Raw genomic sequence first — 22,586 nt, 5'->3', positions numbered from 1 at the left:
GACTGAAGGTAGGACATCACACTTCCCACTTCAGGAGGGACAGGGGGACATCAAAAACCTCTGGCTGTTACAGTGCTGCCTAAGCACAAAGAACTCTCCCTTGTTTTACTTCAAACCCTAAGAGAGTCTTCCCATATTAGTCTAGGCCATTTCAGAAAAACACTTTACACATGCACAACTACACACCACAGACATGAGTTCAGAGGATTAGACAGGTGCTGAAAATCATGTACATGCTTAAGCAGTTTCCCCAGTTAGAAATATACTGGCTTGGCATGCCGGATGGTAAACATTACACCCAAAAGTCTATTAATTTTTTAAGGCATTTTATGCAGCATTGGATATTGAGATATTGGGTATTTTCCATTGCTCTTGCTACAGATAACTGCAGTTGCTACAAGGTATTATCCAGCTGTTCTTAAGGACAGTTTTGCAAGAAGTACATTTACTTTATTTTTCCAGGGATAAACTAACAGTTGTTGACAGCAGAAGCTGTATCACAACAAACCAGTAATAATGACAAGACTAGAAGCATTACAGCACTGGATCTATTTGTAGTGTAAAAGCTCACCACACTTGCCATCATCTCTGAACCTGCAAGGCCTTCACATTTCTGCAGAATAGGAAAGGCTGGAAGGGACCACTGCAGTCCAACCTCCCTGCCCAAGCAGGGCCACCTAGAGCACATTACTCAGCATTGTGTCCAGATGGTTTTTGATTATCTCCAGAGGAGGAGACTCTATAACTTCTCTGGGGAACCTGTTTCAGTGCTCACTCACGCTTACAGTAAAGAATTTCTTCCTTGTGTTCAGGTGGAACCTCATGTGTTCCAATTTCTGCCACTGCCTCTCATTTAGTACAAATAGACATATTTGTATTAAATAGTAGTGCAAAGAGACAAACAGATATTAAGTTTTTAAATGCAGTGGAAAGTCTGTGTGACAGTACAGAGGCACCTTCTGGAAGCTGGCACCTGATAAGATACTGCCAATAAAACAAAAGATCTCACACCAAAAATTACCAAAGCAGGAGATAACAGCAGAAAGGCAAAGATGAAGCTGAATGAGACTGCTGCAGCTGCTGGTGAAAAGGCTTTCTAGATTAAAGCTACTGCAAAAACAAAGAAATCCCTGAAGGAAGAAACCTGCCAGATTTAGTGGATAAATCCCTGTCCAAGAAAAATTCATCCTTTTATACCATCCTGAAATGACAACTGATTTGCAGCTGGACCTTGCCTGTTTCTTGAACACTCCCTGCACACAGCTGCAGCCACAGCCATTAGAGACCAGTTGTGCTCGAGGTTGTCTGTACAGAAAGGAGTCCTGCAGACAGAAAATCAACACAAAAAGCTCCTGTGCAGTGCTGACAACACTGTTCTTACTCTCCCCTCTTGACTTATGCTGTACTTCTGCAGCAAATACCGTGGCATCAGAGTGCTGCAACCGCAGTGATATTTGCAGCAAGCAACACAAAGGCTCTATGTAGCCAGAAACTGAATCAGAGACAAGATTAATCACAATGAGGTACTGCCATGGGGAAAAAAAAAAAAAGAATAAAAGAATCCTGTGATTATAATACTGTGAGAAAGTCATGTTTTTAAATGCTGAATGTCAAATCTCTTTTGCACTGTTCCCATGTTACTTAGCCCTGAAATGCTAAAAATATTTTTATTTTCTGTATATCTCACTCACTTCTGAATGCCATTTTACATTTACCACATGGATCTGACTTAACCTAAAATGATTTGTGAAGTACTCTACAAAGTCTAGATGAAACTGAGGCAATCTATGTACATTTTATGGCTTGAATATTGCTGGATTATCACTGAACACAGACAACAGCATATTTTCTATTGTTCTCATTGCACTTCCCTGTTTAAATGCAAGTGAAATCAGGGTAATAAGAGATATACTCTGATTGGATTAGGGCTTTTTTTTTTTCAATTAGAGGCTTCCTGCCAATGCTGGGATGCTCTGACCTACATAAATGTTTATGATGGGTCTAAAGGACTGCTTTAGACCCAAATCTGAGTACCTTCTATAAAGGCTCCTGGTAATTCTGGTTTGTGCTACATATGGCTTTAGAAAACTTACCACCTCCTAAAAAACTTATTTGTGAGGCAGAAAAATACTGATTCTTTTTCAGATATTCAGTTTCCTCAAATGTGAAAAACACAAGCAGAAGTATTCCAATAATATGCACAACTAGAGCCAAATCCTCTGATATGGTCTAATAACTAGCAATGCATTACACTGAATACTGCACAGCACTTAGAAATAGTTAGAAATTTATTCACTAACCAGTTATTAAACTGGGGTAGTTCACAAAAGTGAAAAGAACAGTTTCAAATTCCAGGACAATTATTTAGTGCTTTGAAGATTTCAGGGCACCTAAAGGTCCCCCTGAGAAGGACAAACCACATTCACTGACACATCTGCCAGTCATGTTTGCATTCACTTGAATCTGCCAGTTGTATTGCCATACCATAAGATTTTATTTCTCCATCTACATTCTCACTCCTGCTGCCACTGAAACTGTGGCAATGAAACAGCAATGTCATGTCTCTACAGTAACAAAATTCCTTTTTATTTCAGGGTTCACCTTTGCCATCACAAGTACAATGCAACAGTAACACCGAACCACAAAATATCTTCGTTACAGCTGAAAGTATTTGCATGCTCTGAAAGGTTCCTTATCAATTTCTGTGATGTTAATTTAAAAAAAAAGAATTCTTGACAAAGGACAGAGGTTCAAGAAAAGGCAGACATCAGTAGCTTTACACAAAATGGAAGCAATTCAGAGCCTCTAGCCACCACCATTTCCACCCAGGTATATTCACTCTGGTTAGAAATGAACCACAGCAGTGCACAGCACTCTCAAACCACACCTTAGAGCAGTTGAACAAAGCAACAGTAATGCTTTCTGCTGAACAGACAGGCACTATTTAACATGGTGTAAGGACAAAAATTTCAGTACAAAAAGAATGTGACTACAAATTAAGAAGGCATTTTATTAATGATGAACAACAAAAATCCTTTGAGGTAGGCTGAATGAGAGGAACCTAGCCGTGGCAAGGCTGCAATGCTAAAAAACTTCACTGCCTTTACTTACAGTCACTACCCTCCCCCTGCCAAGGCTTTCAACTCTAAGATCTTAAGCTTGAATCGCTGCTCTGATGCCCTGAAGTAAGATATTCAACCTGTCAAATTTTCACAATAGATGCTGGCAACTAGTCTACCTTTCACAATAGACAAGAGGATTGTTAAGGGGGAAAAAAATAAAAAAGGTTGATTCAAAGGAAAATAATTCTCAGACTTATACAATAAACTCAAGTCAATTAGAAACACCTAGATTTTAGAAAACTGAAGATGTCTATGACCATTTTGTAACTAGAAAACTTGTAGAAAGCTGCTATGTAAACCAGCTTTTAATCTTCTATTAAAAAAAGTCTCTGTTCACCCAGACACTAGCAGGAATTTCAATTCTCCTTTTTTTCATTTTTTTCCGTTTTGGATAATAACAGGTTACCAAGCAAACATGCAGACATTGCTAAAGGATTTCCAAGAGATCAAAAATGTGCCATAAAGCAAGGTAACATCAGTGCTGATCACTGAAGAAAGGATGCCTTGAGAGGCAGCCCATGCAAGCACACCTCAGTTCCTAGCCTAAGCAGTGAAAATAACAGGGGAACCACTTATTATTTTGCTCCCACGAGTCGATGGATGAGTAGTTTCACTTTCAGAGAGGAGATTTCTTTAGCAAATGCAGACTTAGGGGGAAATGAAGACAGCAGTGGAGGAGAGCTTGTCCCCAAACCCACTGGCCCGTGTGAATGCAGCCTGTGAACTTCCAGGCGAAACACGGTGGGTGGCAGACAGAGCCACCCAACCCAGCAGCCCCCAAGGAACACCTGCCCGTGAGTGGGAAGGGCTAAGGACAAGCAGAAAGGCTGATTAGGAGCAGCAGCAGCACTGGGCAGTGGGGCTGCAGGGCAGTGTGTCAGAGGAGAGCCCAACAGGACAGCAGCCACGCTGCAGCAGCTCTGGCAGCTTCCGGCTCCTGCCATTTCCGCCTTTTAAGTCCAGAAAACGCTGCGGGCAGGCTTGGGAGTTTCAGCAGGGATGGGATCCAGCTAGAGACAGATGAAGTCACCAAATGAATTTAGTTTTGACCTATCCGGGGTTTCGCTGCCCCCCTCCTCCTCTCTGGCACATATACATTCCAAGGTGAAAGGCTAAAGTAACACGCTGATTTACTCAGAGCATAACCTCATGGCAAATGAGATTTTGTAATACTATACAGCCCTCCTGACAGGGGGCCTGAGCAGCCTCCAGCGCCTCACAAGCCTGCAGAGCCAGGCAAGAGAGGCAGTGAGTCAGCAGGAGACAGGCACTGAACATCCATGGCTTTCAGAAGAGGACAAGTCTGGGAAAAAGAGAAAACAGGAGGTTTCAACAAGGGGGAATGCAATGCCTTTCTCCTAACACATAGCTGCTGTTTTCTTACAAGAGACTGCAGTACACTTAAAAAACCCTGCTGTCCAAGGCAGGCAAAGCTAAGGAGCAGAGCACTCCCATGAGAAACCTCTGGCACCAGCTAAGGAGAGACTGCAGTACCGCTTTCCCACTCACAAATGATGCACTATGATACAGAGCACAAGGATTTGGTCAGGCATCAACTCTTCTCTCTCCTACATTAAAAACCAGTGCAGATATGCACTGATTTATGCATTGCAACATTTATTCTAACCTTAAGGTTAGAATAATACATATGTATATATAACATGTATGTTAGAATCACAGGATATCAGGAGTTGGAAAGTGCCCACCAAGGGTCATTGAGTCCAACTCTCTATTCTTGCAGAAAACAAGGCCCTTTTTAAGTGGCCTTCTAAGGCCATGCTCACTTTGAAAGTTCCTGGAGTGATACCAAGTAAAGGACAAGAAACAGCATAGCAACCACTCGTGCAGCCATCCCAGGACCTGTGGGCAAAGGTTCTGGAGCACAGCACAACAGAGCTGCTGAGCTTCCTGGAGTGAGCCAGCTCCACTCCATCCCTGTCATCCTGGCAGGAAGGTGACCACACTCATCAGGGGTATAAGACAACATTTATTTTAAGTCCTGAAGCTGTAAACAAGCATGTGACAACAGATGAAGCAACAGGCAACCATGCTAGCTGCTTTCACTGGTGCATCACTCTCTAAAACATGCCTGAGTATTTTTGTAATGAAAATATTAAGCTTTAGTACGGTTGCCCAGACTTCTCACTGCTATCACAGCTCTGCTGCCATTTGGGAAAGGAGAAGCACCAGGCTTTCTGCTGGGAATACAGAACCAAGCTCCAGACAACACCTGTGACACAAACCAGCTGAAAGTCCCCTGCCAGCACTGCCTCTGCAGACCACTGCACCAACTTGACTGCACAGCTTTTTACAAGGCTCTGAGGTCAACTCTCTCCCTCTTCTCCCTCAACCACTGGTGAAAGCTAGACTAATAATAATAATGATAATAATAAATCTTGGAGTTCTGACATCTCCAATGTTGATGATATAGGCCCAAATAAATACCCCTGCCATTGGCTTATTACAAGCTCCCTACTCCCTACAAACATTTCTAATATTATACAGACTGCAAGTGTTAAGACTACCAGACACAACACTTAAATTTGGTTTTGGGTACCAAAGTAACTTGACCTCTTCCCTTGTTCTCATGAGTTAACACTATAACAGACAAAGAAGCACTCTTAAATTATTCTGGTGTCCAACATACTACTGGTAAATGACATATCTTAAGAATTAATCCTACCAAGTACTATCTAGAAAAGGGCTGAACTTCTAAGCGCAATTGCTTAACTGCTAAATTAATTTTGGAGCAACTAAAACTAGAATTCACTAATCCTTCATGAAGTAAATTGCCCTGTATGACTATTCTAGCTCAGCCATCTGTGATTTATGTAACATATTACTCTTGCTGTGTGCCAGTGACCACAGACTGATTTTACCATTGTTGCAGTACCAACATAATTGGTGTCTACCAGCATCAAGTAAAGCTTCGCCAAAACTTCTTTTTTCAACCATGTTGGTCTTTGAAGATCTGTGAAACTGCAACTTTTGGACAGATTTTAACTTTTAACATCTTCTGCCGATCTAAAGGGGGAAATCCCCAAAGCTTTGTTTTCTAAATAATGTTCTTTAGAAGGTGCTTACTGCTTTGATGTAACTGTAATTGTAGAAACTGAACTACTTACAACACTCTTTATCTACAAGCCCCAGTAAAGCCTTGCACCTTAAGCTAAGAGAAGCATAGATGTACTGTTTAATAGGATTTGGCCTCCTTTCATGGAATATCTTGAGGTTAATTCCTAAAGTGTATTGCTTCCAGCTGGCAAACAGTGACATTACCAAGTTCAACTCTCACAATAAACAAGGAAGAAAAAGTTTATTGCTTGAATTGCCCTCAACTAGATGTAAGTGCAGCTATGAAGGTACTCTGGGTTGCAATGTGGGTATTTAATTGCTTCAACCCTCTCAGTGTTGCTGCAGGCCATGCAACAAGACAGTTCTGCACCACTCCCTGTAAAAGCACATCAAACTAAGCAGACATCTGACACAGTTTAAGAACTGTGCTCACAGTTAAAACATTTTCTGCAGATTAAACTTATCAATAATGCTAATATTTTCTGTGTGAAAAAAACTACAATCCCTTCAAAGCAGAGTGAGCAATTTATCAGCTGTTAACTTCCAGACATAATCTTCAATGGCAATGTACACAATTAATTTTATGATACAGCAAAACTATGCCTTTGCTCTGCTGTGTCTCTACAAACTGGGTACTAAACTGCAGGAGTTGCTCTCAGTGATTCAGAGAGCACAATATGAAATTATAAGAATATGAATTAATGTAGTGCTGCAGCAGCAGTATTGCTTTCACAAGAATTAAACTAGAAAACGTTTGATATTGATGAAGTCATACTGAGGCTGCATACACACATTTTTCTTTTCCATTTGAAACCTTTGATGACAAGGCTGATTTCGCCTTCCTGGAAGTACAAAAGTTGCTTCCAAATGATATTGCTTTCATTTTTAAAGCATGTGATCTTGTTATTTTGTTTTTTAAGTCATGAGCTGTTTATGTTTATTAGAGCTACAGAATGGGATCATAAACTGACTCGGGTAGGCAGGGCACTCCAGAGGGATCTGCTCCAGCCTCTCAGTCACTGCAGAAACAGCCAGAGAAGGCTGCCATTTGTCTCAGTTTCAAACCTCTCCAAGGACAGATATTCCACAGCCCCTTTGGGTAACTTCTGGGGTTTGACCATCCTGGCTGTGTGAACATTTCTCCCAATATCCAAAGTACTTTGTATAGCTGCAGCTGCTGACAGCCATTGCCTCTCAACCTTTCTCTTTCTTCAAAGAACCTGGCTCCATCTGCTTTACACACAGTTTCCCACTAGACAGATAAGACTGCAGTGAGAGCTTCCCCCCTCCTGAGCTGGCTCCTATCCAGACTGACCAAACACAGGTGACAAGCTCCTGGTGTCCCTCTGCCACACTCACTTCAGCCTGTCATTGTCTCTCTCCAAGTGGAGAGGCCAAATCCAGACACGGTATGTGAGATGTGGTCTCAGAAGCACCAGAAGGGAAGAATCACTTCCCTGGAGCTGCTGGCTACATGCCTGCCAATGCAGCCCAGCATGGGCTTGGCCTTCTTCCCTGCAAGAGCACACTGCTGACTCATGTTCATCTTGTTCACCAGCACCACCAGGTCCATAGTGTGCAACCCTTCAGGAACAACTGGGGGGTGTGCACAATGTGGTAGTGGAAAAAACCACCTCACCATATTAAAAATAGAGCTGCTTGAGAGACAAGACAGTTCTACAGCACCCCTGTGGAACTCATTTCATACTTGGGAACCACAGATTAAAAACGTGCACTAGAGAGCCAAACCTCTGCAGGCAGAAATATGCAGAATAACAAAATGGTTTGGGTTGGAAGGGATCTTAATGATCATACAGTTCTAGCCCCTCTGCCACAGGCAGCAACACTTTCTATTAGACCAGGCTGCTCAAAGCCCCATGCAATCTGGTCCCGAACATTTCCAGAAACGGGGCATCCACAACTTCTCTGAGCAACATGTTTCAGTGTCTCATCACCCCTAGTAAAGAATTTATTCTTAATACCGAACCTAAACATACTCCCAGTTTGAAGCAATTGCCCCTTGTCTCACGACTACATACCCTTGTAAAAATTGCCTCTCCAGCTCTCTTGCAAGCCCCCTTTAGGTACCGGAAGGTTGTTCTAAAGTCTCCCCAGAGCCTTCTGTTCTCCAGGCTGAATAACCCCAGGTGCCTCAGCCTGTCTTCATTGCAGATATATTCAGGGAAGTAAAAAAATAAAAAGAAAATATTTCTTATGCCTCCTTGAATCTGACAACTAGCACAACATGAATGTGTTGACTGAAAACCATGTATTTAGACCCTGACTTAAAATCTACATCATGTATAACTTTGAAACATTATTATGGGCAAGCAGCGATGTGGACCCCAAACAACTCAATTCAAAAAAATATAACAAACACCATTCTGCATAACAAGGTTTCCAACAGAATGACTAATTACAACTGAATACTGTCCTTTTGGGAAAATGTATCCCTTCTATCCAACCAATTACCACTGCTTTCCTGTTCTCAGCACTCCTACACACCATGGTCTTTCTGTATACACAAGCTCCCGTGGGACTTTCATATCACTGGGCTATGTGTTCCACTTCCATACAAACAATTACTCATAGATTCTATAGTTATTTTAACAAGCTATGATTTGTGTAACACTGAATCTGTAAGTAAAACAAATGAGTACTCTACTTCAAATATTTCAGTGCTTCCTATTCATGATATTACTGGACCAGCTCCACAGAGATTAACCTTAAGAAGTGAAGCATAACAACTGTGTAAGATTTGCCTAAAATGAATTTTCACTCCCCCCAAATTGTTTAATACATATTGCCAGCAAGCCCTTCTGAGCATCAACACTGCATTCCAGAGTGACAGGAAAGAATTTGCATTCATGTGCATCTCTGAATAATTACAGCTGCTTGGGTAGGAAATCTGTATGGTACTAAGGAACCCTGCTGTAGGGGGGGGAAACTCACTTGAGTTGCTCCTAAAAGATAAAACTGAAGCGCACAGATCTCAGCTAAGGGTTCCACTGACTGAGGGCTCCAAATTGCCAAGAAACATAACATTGAAAATTAAGCCTCTGAGACAATACAATGCAAGGTGGCCATATACAAGGCCAGAAGATCAACAGTACAACCTGCATGGCATATTTCTCTCCAGGCAGAATGATTTGGCACAGTTGTAGGATTTCCTACGGAAGCTACATCCTTAAGTCTCGATTCACTAATGAATGTTTACACTTCCTGTTTGGATAGCATACCAAAGAAACAGATTTAACACAAAGGCACCCTTCTCTAATCATGGGGCTCTATGGGAAAAGAGAAATTATTTCAGAGTGGCTAAACTGAGACATTTAACGGGCATGCTTCCAGTATACAGACCCTTCTCTACAAAATATTTGATAACTTGGTATACCACTAGAAAACCAGACAAACTTTTCTCAAAATATCACAGGCAAGATTTTAATCTTGAATTAAATATTTTATAGCACAAAACAGTAGAACTGTGCTAAAAAAAAAAAAAAAAGAGAAAACAACACTATTTTTAAACCCCAAGAGTTAAATGCATGTTTAGTAAATGTTTACAGCTGATATTCCCTTTCCCCTCCCACCTAATTGTAATGAAACAATACGAAGAAGATGCTTTATCGGTGAGTCAGGCAGCAGAGATCTGAGCAAGATCCAAACAGCTCCGCAGCGCAGCTCACACCATCCGCAGCAGAAACACGGATGTTTTCCATTTACATTCCCCAGCACTGATCCTGGGAGCGAGCAACCAGCGCTGCTAGCTGGAGGCCAGGCTTCAGGGAGCGAGGAGGATGCGAGCAGCCAAACGCTGTCCCTGAGCAGCGCTGCTGCTGCTGCTGCTGCCACCGCGCCACCATGGCCTTGGTGCCATCCCACCCCGTGGCTGCCGTGATTGAGAACAGATGTGGTGAGACCAGTCGTTTTCAATTATCTAACAAAGGCTGAAAGTTGCACTTCCAAAGTGCATGAAAAGCTGGCACATTATTGATCTGCTTCCTTACCAAGCCTTGCCTATAATTAGCTTTGGGCATGAGGAAGGAGAGGAGACTGTCAAATTAAACTAACCTCCTCACTAAACCCCAAAACCTCTGAAGATATTTTTGAAGAGTCACACATTCAAATGTCAAGACTTGAAATGCAGACCTACCACACATTTTCTTTTCTTAGTGGCTCCCAAAACAAGTATTATATCACAAAAGGTTAGTCCACGTATGCCCCCTGGAAGAACATTCCTGTGGTCCAGATGGGGTAACTGCATCTCCCTCAAACATGCCAAAGAAAGAGCTTTAATCAAGGTCTCTTGCTCCACAGCCCCACCTCCAAATCACCTTTCTTTCACAATGCAGCATATTTTTCAGTACCTATTATCTAGGAAGACTAGATTGAAGACACGAGGCAGAAGCCAAAATGTCTGTTTCTAAAAGTGCCAGCATCAGGTTCAGTTCTCGCGTGTCCCAAACTTGCTCCTTTTTCTGTTCATATGCCAATAAAACATTTCTGTTGCTATGCAGCTCAACAAGGTAGTTTAAAAAAGCCCCACATCACACAACAAAACCCAGAACGCAGCCTCCCACCTACAGGATGTTTCTGAAACCCACAGAAGCTGGGTGCAAATTAGGCGTTCTCAGACCTTTATGGTGAGAGCACTAGGGTGTAAGCTGAGGATTTCGTGCTCTCTGAAAATTATCTCAATGTCCTTACACAAACTGGGCTGTCTGCGGAGTGTTTTCTCCCCTCTCCTCCCAGTCCTCCAAAAGCCCCCTCTCTCTTAGCCCCTGATTTAAACAAATACCTCCAGCCCCCAAAGCACTATGGAGGTATTATCCTGGAAGATCTAAATCCAGGTCAACAGAGGTATCCCAATAATGCAGAGATATCCCAATAATCTAAGTTTCCAGCTACTGATGCAGTATTGAGCAGAGTCATCCTCCTTACCCTCAGAGACTTTTACATGCACTCATACGTGATTCCCAGTTATCCTCAGCCAGTTTCACCCTGCTTTTTGAGAGCTGGATCTGCCCAGCAGAAGATTCTCACCAAAACAGCTCTCTCTAGGCAGAGCACTCCCTAAGCAGAAAACAAGATTAAAGAAGAACAGCAGTGGCAGCAACAGGAAGACAGCTTTATGAAAGTGAAAGAAGTGAAGATAGAGGGTACCTAAGCTGACAGGAACCAAGGAAATATTTCTGCCTTGGTTCCTCTTTAATGCTGGCTGGTAAGCTGCTGGCTCTAAGTCACCAGAATGGTCTTCTCGCTGAGAGTAACTACCTCCTTGCAATCCAGATGCTTGGTAGATAAGGGGGTTATCACAACTACAGCTTTTAGAAAAGCACAGGCCAAATTTATGGGGTGTAATTTATGCTAGTTTGCTGATGGGTTTTTTTTAACATTTGTTATTGACTTTTTTCTGCTTTCAATAAAATCTAGGGCAAAATTGTCATAATCTGCAATAAAACTGTTAGGTCAAAGCAAATGCCTCTGAAAATAAAGATTCATGTCCTAATATATTTAACAGCATTTGTTTTGACTGGTGTTTACAGTTTCAGAAGTCACATCTATCAGTACTGTGAAGTGAGAAGACAACTCACTGCTTTTACTCTGTATCATCTTTCTAGTTCTCAAGCTTGGGCCTTTATATATTAATTTTATCAACACAAATGATCTTTATTACTTCAGTGTACCACATTCAGTGGAGCCTAATTTTAGAGTAAGAAAATCCTTCTGCCCAGAGTAAGGCAAAGCCATAGGTCCCCCTTTGAACCCTGTGTGGAAGGCACAGAGTCACCAGAGCCAGGGGCAGCTCCTGCCGAGGGAAGGATGCTCTCTGCTGCCTAGGGCCAGCCTGCATCCGGCAATTCACTGAGACTTCACAAGGCAACAACCAAAACAGATTTTGCTGTAATGTAAATCTTGACTTTCAGCATGGAAGTTATCAGCTCATTGTGCTGTAAAAGCCAGCCAGATATGCTCTGTAACACCCCACTACTTATTCCAGCACTGGGTGAGGAAATCACCACTGCTGTCTAGCTTTCATTATTACGCACAGCACCATCATTTGTCTGCTCACACAATGATTTCTAGAATGAAGACAACACTTAGGAAAAACAAATATTTAAAACAGATAACATTAGAAAGGTAGACACTCATAGATAAAAACTAAAACAGAAATAGTCTTTCCTTCTAGCCTAGTCACTTCAAGAAAAACAATCAGGAAGTCAGCCCCTTCCCCTCTGCTTCATGCAAGTTCTGGGTGTAAAACTAAATATAGTCAGGGAATGAAGGACCAGAAAATCATTTTTCCAGCAACACACAGAGACAAAGTGGAAGTTAAGCACAGTATCCTGCAAAGGAAGGTACAACAGTCTGTCTCTTTAGGGCCAGGGTGATTTAGACTAGGTATGCCATTTGAACCTAGAAGTATTCACTCTTAATACTTTAGCTTTTAAAAATATGACGCGCTGATCAACCACACAAGATAACCTGGAGTCTGGCAAAAAAAGCACTGCAAACAGGTCTTATTTTAAAAAAAAATTATCCCCGCAGCTGTTGATTTGGTTTCTCAGTGAATTTTTTCAGCCATCTTTGAATGCAGAAGTAAAACTATCATTAAATGTGATGCCATTCTCAGAAATTACCCCAAGTCTACTTCAGGCCAACAAAAAGACACCTCAGTACCAAATTTTAAACAGGCTCCTGATCTGAAGCACAAGAAACAGCATCTCACTCAAGCAATACAGATTGATTACAGTTATTAACTCCAAAAGGTAACATCACCCTGTGTCTAAATTTTATGCCAAAGTGCCTGGTTTCCATTTACCAGCTAAGTAAAGCTGGATGAGAAACTTAACACCTTGGGCCTGTATGTCCCCAGTCTGCAAAATATAATATGTCCTTTGGAAGACTTGGGAAAACTATTTGTGGCTTTGCATACAGAGCACATGGCTGGGACTCGTGGTATAAACTCAATTCCCTGCTGCATCCTCAACTCCATCGATAACTTATAGCTTCCATGTCAGCTTCCTAGTCTGTAAAATGGTGCAACCTGCAGCTGTTTTTAAATCTGCTTCAGGAGTTGGATATCAAATCTTTGGTAAAACCTGGTATTAGAATAGCAAAGGGTTTTTTTTTTTAGGTCTGAGAATATCTAACCTGATGAACACAAATTTTCTGATCAGTAAAGACTACTTCTGTTTTAAAAAATCTAAGGAACAGAACATGTTAAAACTTGTGAAATGAGAAAGCATTTCTGTTACTGCAGGAGAGAAGGATGGAAAGGCAAATACTGAACCTCTATACACATGGTAGATGCAGGTTAACTTAGGAGCAAAGCAGCAGGATGCCGAAATGTTTTAAATTTGTACAACTGCTCATCTGCCATCAAGCTCCAGGGTGTGTTTAATGACATATTTATTCCATATTCCTAGATGGAAGAAGCCACCCCAGCAATCAGAGGCATAGCAACTTGATGTGTCATATGGTGAGGTCCTGCTAGCTGCTCTGGAATGGCACTGACAGTCCAGTGTGGCAGCAGGCACTGAAGTGATGGAATTCGTCTGTTGGACCCAGTGGTCTCCTGCTGCCACTCACACTGAACAAGCACCAAACTTGCCTAGCTACTAAAGGTTGTCATGGAAGTTAAAACCCATTTTTTCCAGTCTCAAGAAGAAGCTTTACCAGTTTTCATGTATTTTCTCTAACATTTCCCTTCTGTTATGCTTGACATTTACTTCCTAAAGGACTTTAGCTTCAGATGGAAGCAAGCATCACTCTCCCTTTCTCCCAGAGAAAGGAAGAAATCAACAGATATGGGAGCTATGACTCTGCAGAACATGGTAAGTTTCCAAAAGGAAAAAAACCCAACCTAAATAGAATTCCTCAGTGGAAATTTTTATTTATGCATTGAAGGTTTATTTATGAAATATATTTAACTGGATTGCTTATTTACCGCCCAAAGATAACATGCAATGCTAGCATCAGTAGTTCTGTATTCCTTTATATTGCTCTAGAGAGGGATACAAATGGATACCAATCCCTAAAAGACTACGGAGTACTTCTCTGGATGACAGGCTATTCAGATGCAGAGCATCTTCGCAATTTCTGGAAAACTGGGCAAGTGATACAGTCATCACACGCAGAACACAGCCTCACAAAATGTCTTTTCTAGACATAGTTCAGTGTATGATTTGACAGGCTGAAGGACAAGAAAACTGACTTGTTGATGACTGCAGAAAAACACACACAAACTGCCTGAAAAAGAATGGAGAACCCCATGTAACAGAGGTTTTCCAAAGAACTCTTCTGAAGGAAACAAGTTAGCAATCGGTGGTACATACGGCATGTCACAGTAACTAAAGGTGGATATGTGATATTTCAAACCTATTTCATATTTCTGTTTAGCTGCAAGATAGAAACATAGCTTTCCCCTAAAACAGAATCTTGTACTACTCAGCTGAAATTCAGATATAGGAAGTGAGAGCTCCAGGCTTTCTGCAAGCAGAAATAGGTCCTTGCAAAAGCAATTTTGCTACTTTGTGCTACATGTGTGCACTGGGGCTCCACTGCACAAAGTATAAGCAGCTTCAGAGAGAGACAACAGACTAAATTTTGTGCATTTCAAACTAACCACACACTGGGATCTCCAGCGAATTTCACGCTCGCCCGTCAGTGAGTGATCAACAATGAGATTCACTGTTAGGGTTATTAATGGCCAAATGCCGGTAGCAGCTCCGTTATTCCTCAGCAGAAGAAAAAATACTGCGATTTCTCCAGACAAACAAGCCAAGTCATCCACGTTTGTTTTCATGTATTCGAGCTTACAACTCGCCACTTTAGTCAGATATTTGAGAGCAGCATCATTTCCTGCTGCTTGGAAATCAGCTTTAAGGGGCGTGTTCTCTGCAGAGGCACTGCTCGCTGTCATCCAGGCAGCATTTAAAATAACTGTATATTGACATAAGGAGCCACCGGCCGTATTATCGCCCTTCGAGTCGGCAGCAAGGAGCACATCAAACCAGTTGCGTTCCGGGCTGCGCCGCGACCCTTATCAAACAATGCAAACAATTTTAATGAGCTTATCTGCCGGAACATATTGTCAGAGATGTTAATGCAGAAGCGCTGCCAGCAACGCATGCCAAACGATTCATCAAAAATCTACAACTGCGACAAAAGACGGGTGTCCCCCCCAAACGAGAGACGATAAATAAACACAAAATGGGGCTGGCGGGGAGCGGGGGGCGGGGATGGAGCCGCCCTCCCCCGCGCAGGCAGCGGCAGCGCTGTCACCCCCGCCCGAGCAGCGGGGGGCGGCTGTCACCCCCGCACCGGCGTGGGGGCCGGGCGCTGCCCGGTGCGGCTCTCCCGGGCGGGCAGGGGCTGCCCGCGCCCCGCCATCCGCGGCCGCCGCCTCCCGCACGGCGCCGCCTCCCTCCGAGATCCGCAGCGAGGTGCTGCGGCTCTTTTCCAAGGGGAGCTGGCTGCCTGCGCGGGGGGCGTTCTCGCCTTCCCTTTTATTTCCCCCCTCCTCTTTCTTTTTTTTTCCTCCCTTTTTTTTTTTTTTTTTTTTTTTTCCTAATTATCATTTTTAAGCGCCTTTCTTCCGCCCGGGCGCGGCGAGCCCCCGCATGCATCCCGCCTCTCCGCCGAGCGCTCCGCAGCCGGACAATGCGGGGCCGGGGGAGAGGAGGGGGCTGCAGCCCGCCCGCCTTATGCAACGCCCGCCCCAGCCCCCCCGCCGTACCTGTAGGAGCGCTCCCCCCGCACCGTGTGCTTCCTGAAGGGGATGATGGTCCCGTTATCCTGGATGATGTCGTTGTTGTTCTCGCCATTTGGGGACAGGGCTTGGGTCGGTCCGGGCATTGGCGCTCCCGCCGCTCCGCAGAGCCCCGCGCTGCTGCCGCTGCTGCTGCTGCTGGTGTGCGGAAGGTGGCGGCAGCCGCGACTCCGCCGCCGCCCGCCCCGCCCCGCCGCGCGTCAGCCCCGCCGCCGCCGCCACACGTGACCGCCCCTCGCCATGGCAACGGGCCGGCGCCGCGCTGCGCCCGGGGACGGCAGCGGACAGGCCGGGCGGGCACGGCGGGGAAAGGAGGGAAGGCAGGGAGAGGGGCCCGCCCCGCCTCGCGCCCCCACACAAAGAGCCGCTCGCCCCGGCAGTGCGGGGCGGCCCGAGCTGATCGGCGGCCCCGGCACACACAAAGCGCCCGGGCACCCCCGCACGGCCCGGCGGTGCCGCCGCCCCCCGCACCCGTGGGCGGCCCAGAAACGCCGCCTGGCCCCTGGGGACCGCGCCGTGCCCTGCCCAGCGCCGCCCTGACAGCCGTGTGCGCGCCCCGGACCTCGACGGCCGCTGCCTCGGCGTCACCCGCCGCGCCCCGGTACCTCAGCATCGTCCGCCTCCTGCCCACAGCAAGGAGCCCCACGCCCGGCTGCTCGGTCACACAGGGCGAGCCGCAGCAGGGAACGCCGCCCAACTCTGCCCAGCTCTATCATCTCCCCTCGGCGCGGGTGTGCCGGGGGCGATGGCCATCCCCGCCGCACAAAGCCCGCCCGCACGGGCTGCTGCTCGCAAGAATCATAGCGTGGCATTCGTGTTTCACGCGGTCAACGCTTTATTTTTAAAAATAAGGGCATAAATATTAAGTGACATGAGCTACAAGATGTAAAAAATCACGGACTCCTAATAATGAGACAGCACACGAAGGTCCTAGTTATTTTATGCTCTTTTTTCCCGATTCCTGTGTCTGCTACTCCGCCTGCATTTCCACCCCAAGCACCAGGATGTTCAAAGCTCTGGATACCAAGCTCTGTATCTCTGCTTACAACGTCACTGGAGAGCACAGTATAACACCTGTCAAGTTGCACTGCACATTTCCAGCATTCTCCTGCTCTCAGGCTTACACAGAAAAAAAAAAAAAAAAACAAACATTTGATGGCACATCCTTAAAAATCTTCCTTGGATCAGAAACAAGAAGAGAAGAGATCTGCCAAGGCAGTGGCACTGAACTTCTGGCATTGCTTGCACCACCAATCACAAAACCCTCATCTCTTCCTCCCCTTCTTCTAGAACAGTTTTTGCATCCTCCCCAGCCCGTTTTCCTCTGCAATTCTTTATTATTTCTGCATATCTCCCCTTGCCTATATAGCAATGTGCTTCAAAGTTTGACATTAGCACAGATCTGTGCTGGTCATCCTCAGGAGCAGACCTGAACTTCACTGTGGTCAAAACCTACCCTCATGTCCCAACAGTGCATCAAAACCCACACTTCTACCACCGTAGAAAAACACTGTCCAGCTGTTTACAAATTGTTTTCTCTAAGCAGAAACCAACAAGGGTGGCTATAGGCACAGTCTCTTAACAGATCTATGTGACCTCTCGTGGCTGTTAGATGCAAAATATTTGGGCTGATCTATTAACATCTTAAAAAATACATGCCCCCAAATGCAAGTCTCTTTTTAAAAGAATCTTAAGATGGTAGGTCGGACAGAAGCCATGTGAGTACTTCTAACATCTTCTCAGAGACACATGCTGATATTTTAACTCATGAAGTGTGAGTTTGATCAGGTTTCTGCCTCAGATTTTTTTCTGCACAAAGTGACTTAATGAAATTTTAACTTATCTTTACCTAATCTTTCAGTAGTATCATTTCATTCTGAAATCTTAGTTTACATTATTATATTCATAATATAGACCCTTCACAGAGAGCTTGTAAGGTGAATAAAATCAATAACACCAACTGCACAACACTTGGACTGCTGAGAACTCCCTGGATTTAAATCAGATGTATAGATTAACACATTTTAGAGCAGTCTCTAACAAGGCTCAAGTTAGTCTGCCAATTTGCCACTGTCTTCTGCACATCAAGACAGGGAATCTTCTTATACTTTCTGCCAGCTTTTCAAATATACTCATATTTATCTTTCAGTAACCAATCTATGGACATTTGCAATTGGCACACTTCATTGAAACACACTTCATTCATCTGGTAATTGGAGGAAGCTACTTTTGAGTCTTTTTCAAAACAAGCAACAAAAAACATTCTGTTAAAAATGCCAATAAGTGTCTTAGTAACGCTCAAGAACATGGACAAGCCAGAAATGCTATGTGATGACAGAATATAAAAATAATCTACAGCAGGTCTTTATCTGCCAGACATAACCCTACCTGCTCTGCTAGGGAGCAAGCAGTAAAACACTCTGCAACCCTAACTTGTAAAAACATTTTTATTTCTTCACCAGTGGCAAAGAACAGAAGCTTCTTTATTGAAGTCCCTAAAGCTGTTTCAAACGTGTACCAACAGAGCTACAGAAGAGAAGTACAGGTGAGGAGAGCATGGCAGCCCTGCTGCAAACCTCTTCTTGCCTCTGCATTAGGACCCAAGGTCCGAAGAACACACACTGCCTCAGCACAGTACCTTACCTTTATGGAGGCTGAGCCAGGCATCAGCAAAAGAAGCCTGGTACTGCTTTTCAGAAAGCACAAGTTTCAGTGGGCTTCAGTCCATCCAGCACAGCCTGGGGGCTCTGGGTGCAATATGGATTGCACGGTGGAATATGAGTGCAATATGCACAGCATTCCCTCTACTTACATCTCTGTTTTGGGCACTGTGTGGCCCACAAGCACAACTCCTGTTTTATGTGCCACCAGAAGCTACCAGAATAATTTACTCACTTTCCTCATTCTAAGCTTAAAGGTCTCAAAGAAAGAGGAAACCTGTTGCTGTTATTATGTGTCTGTACCATCTGTGCTGCCTTTATAGATTTTTACATGCACCAGGCACAAAAACAGAGAATTGATCCAAAGAGTAGAAGGTCAGCCTTGGTGTTAATAAAAAGCCCCACCTGTGGAATGCTGAAAGTACTGAAATCTGGTACTCACAAGTGATATGCTGACCAAGCAAAGCTAAGAGCCAGGAAAGCAATTAATGCCGAAGGGTGGAATTACAAAACCTGATGTAATAGATCTTCAGCACTGAGACCACAGAGGCAATGGCTGAAAGGGACCTGTGGAGGTCATCCAGTCCAGAGCATTATCATCACCAACACGAGATCAGGTCACATTTGGTGACATGATCATAATCAATCCAAATCTCGAAAATCTCCAAGGATGGAGATGTCACGTCCTCTCAAGACCACCTACTCCTGTGCCATTCTAGCCACGCAGCAAGTCCCAGGTGTACTGCTGATGCAAAAGGCACCACTCTACTGCATCACATGCATTCCAGGACTTTGATATCTGCTGTGGTGAATCAGGCAGAGAGAACACTAGCTAAGTACTGGATACTGAGTATCCAGTAACACTACTAAGTACTGGAATAGGCCTACACATCATTCTCCAAAATCTGGTTCCTCCTTCCTCTTCAGAGCTTTTGTTTTCAGTTCCTCTCTCTTTACTGGCTCTAAGCTTCACTTACTGCAGTAGAAAGGCCATGAAGCCTAATTTATAATGCCTGAGAGTAAAATCCTCTAAAACCCCAAAATGCAGGGTTAGAAAGACCTCAGGCATACTCGAGCCAGAATTTTATATTAGGCAGCTAATGTGGAAATAAATTATAACTATTTTAATGCTGATAAGTGATCAATGCACAGCCTCTGACAGCAGAGGTGATGGCCAGGCTAGTGACTTCTGCTGATACATTTTTGAGGGGATGAAAAATCCCCACACACACGGATTTAGGGAGTATTTCATGACATAGCCAAACTATAAATACAATTAATGATTGCAGAAATTCCCCACTGCTTGGATAACTTTGGGGAGGTGGGAGGAATAGGGAGTGAGACTAAGAAAAACACATTTAACCCTAGAGTGGCCAGCAAGCATCCCTCATCTCTGACATCTCTGTTCATGTTCAAGCTCTTAAAGGAGTCAGTGTGATATTGCTTGCAGTCTTCTCAGAATAGAGCCCAGCTACAAACTGCAGCAAACATCATGCCAGTGTAAGTATTTTGTACATCACTTCTCTGAGGAGTTTCATGAACATTCCTGTCACAAGTGCATTTTTTTTTCACTGGAGAAAGAAAGCCTGAGACTAGATTTCAGAAGCCAGCGGGAAGGTAGCAATAACTTTTGGAAAACAGCAGTCTTGAGCAATGTAGTCTGCTTTTCTAATTTAACTATCTTCATAGTCTTCCTTTATCACAACAAAGATTAACAGAATTCTGTAAAGCCACAGATTTACACACTGTAGATTAAAATCAGTTCTAGCACTGTGTTTATAAGAAATCCATGCAGAAACAGTCTCTCCTGAAGGAGTTGGCCAACAGTGTTTAAATTTGAAGATAAGTGAATAAATCAACTCAGGAAGAAAGTTTGGAAAGAGCTAAAAGAAATTACTCTGTGAGTCTTGGACACACCTTGGTTGTTCAGGAAAGTCCCAATTCATTAAGGTACAGTGACATGCTTTATTCCCAGCATGAGGAGGGTCAGCAAGATGGGTATAACCATGAGCATACTTAATTAGGCTGCATCAGAATCAGCCTAATTTCTAAAGTTGCATTTAGCAGATTAGGAACAGAAGATTTAGGAGATCCAGATCTGCATGTTATCTGTGAGAAGTACAAGTGAGGTGTCTGCAGCTGAATGTCTATTAGAGAGCACTGGCTTGTGCCAGCCTAAACTAGAGCACAGCTCTAACCTGTGACAATAACCCATCACACAGAGACATCTGTAAAGGGGTCAGCAACAGCAGGGTTCCTAACCCAGCAAGCATATATCAGATGTGATGAAGTGCATGGTAAGTTTCAAGCTGACCTGGGTTAGGCAGAACTGGTGTTTCCTATTTTCCTGACATACTGTCAACAGCACTGATCAACCCAAAGGAACACAGAATGTCATAAAATCACTTCAGGTAAAATTTCAAAGCTGTAACTTTATAGACTCTCTTTGTTTATGCAGCCCTGAATAAATTGTCCCACCACCATCCCACCAGCTCATTCTATACCTTATATTTCTGGGCATTTAAACTCACTATGACAAACAGCAAATGATAATTTTGTCAGGACAAAGAAACACTGCATAAGTTGTATTAAAACAGCTACTTATCACTCCAGACATCCTGTAGACAAAGAATGAGCTTCCTACCCTAGGGGATTCTAGTGTTGCCACTTTAAGCAAAGTCTTGATTATTTGCCTTCCCTGGAGGGACACAGATAAAGAGGGAAAAAAAAAGAGAGGGCTGTCCCAATTACACAATGTGCATGGACCACATCCCTATGAGGTAATTCAAGTCTATTTTTAAATATACAGACATATTTATATTTCAGAGCTCACATTTAACATTTTAAAAAGTGTTCTGTGCCTATGAGAAAGAATAAATCTTGGAGTCTTTGTCTGCTAAGTGTACTTGGAAATTTGCAAGTGTACTTGCAAATCCAATCTGACCATTAGTGCATGAATTGATTGCTAAAGAGAATATCTTGTGGAGCCACAAACTGTGGGTATTTTCCTTTAGAAAGACCAGTCATAAAAATTACCTTTTATAGTTACTGTAAAAATCAAACATAAATCAGAGGATTAATTCAAGATTTAAGAACTGCCTACAAAACAAGGAATTATGTTCAGAGGAACAGGATTTCAAAAACCCTTGAATAAGATATTTTAAGATAATTGTGTACTTGTAATATTAATTCTTAGATCAAAATTAATAAATTCGTTTAGTGGACATTTATTAAATCCAATTAGCTGAATCCAGCTGCTTTAAAGAGTAAACTCCCCAAATTCCTATTTAGAAAGAAGCATTCTTCAGTATACATCAAAGGATTCCTTACTTAAACCATGAGAAGTTCACACCGAATAGCCGGAACATTTTTCTACTTTCTACATAACAAAAAACTCCCGTGAGAGCAGGAAATACTTCAGTGAGAAATGGTTCCAGAGAGAAGGAATTTTTACTTCCATTAACTCCAGACTAACCCAAAATTTGGAGATCTTTAGTGTCAGTGATATCCACTGGGCTAAAGCAGTTTCAAACACACCTTGTGGAGCTGCTCTCATCTAAAAACCTGGAAATGGATGCTGTGATCAATAAATGCTTTGAGTAAGGATTCCTGCATCTCTAATACTCGTTGAATGGAATTGAGACTGGAGACTGACTCATGGCTCATTCACATGCATTTCTTTGGCTGGAACTGTTCTGGATGTACCATTACCACTTCCATTAGCACCAAGGTGTTAGCTAGTTTTCTAGGCTTGTTTTCTCAGAATTCAGATGTAAAGACTATGCAAAGCCAAAATAAAAACATCAAAAATGTTCACGTAATGTGGATTCCTACATTTTTTCAGAGGATGACAAAATTTGAATTAAATGAAAGTGAGATTAGTGTTCTAGAAGAGAAGGATTTGGAATTTTCATGTTTCCACACAGTACAGTTTATGACTGTTACTGCTGGGAA

General features: G+C 43.3%; 1 protein-coding gene across 5 annotated transcripts in view; it reads right to left on the bottom strand.

Moving 5' to 3' along the window:
• The window catches only part of MAPRE2 (microtubule associated protein RP/EB family member 2), a 97,917-nt gene that overhangs the window by 41,200 nt on the left and 34,131 nt on the right, over positions 1-22,586 (bottom strand). For 2 of the 5 annotated variants that reach the window (XM_058804347.1, XM_058804363.1), the window contains exon 1: positions 15,940-16,144. The exons of 2 other annotated variants lie outside the window; for them this stretch is intronic. In XM_058804347.1, the coding sequence (XP_058660330.1) occupies positions 15,940-16,058 (119 nt within the window). In that variant the 5' untranslated portion in view covers positions 16,059-16,144. Of the gene's footprint in view, positions 1-15,939; positions 16,145-22,586 lie in introns of those variants that run through there. One more of the 5 variants, XM_058804375.1, reaches the window with a different exon arrangement.

The sequence above is a fragment of the Ammospiza caudacuta genome, chromosome 1 (assembly GCF_027887145.1).
Source record: "Ammospiza caudacuta isolate bAmmCau1 chromosome 1, bAmmCau1.pri, whole genome shotgun sequence".
NCBI classification, from domain to species: domain Eukaryota; kingdom Metazoa; phylum Chordata; class Aves; order Passeriformes; family Passerellidae; genus Ammospiza; species Ammospiza caudacuta.
This window is presented reverse-complemented; position numbering and strand designations above follow the sequence as displayed.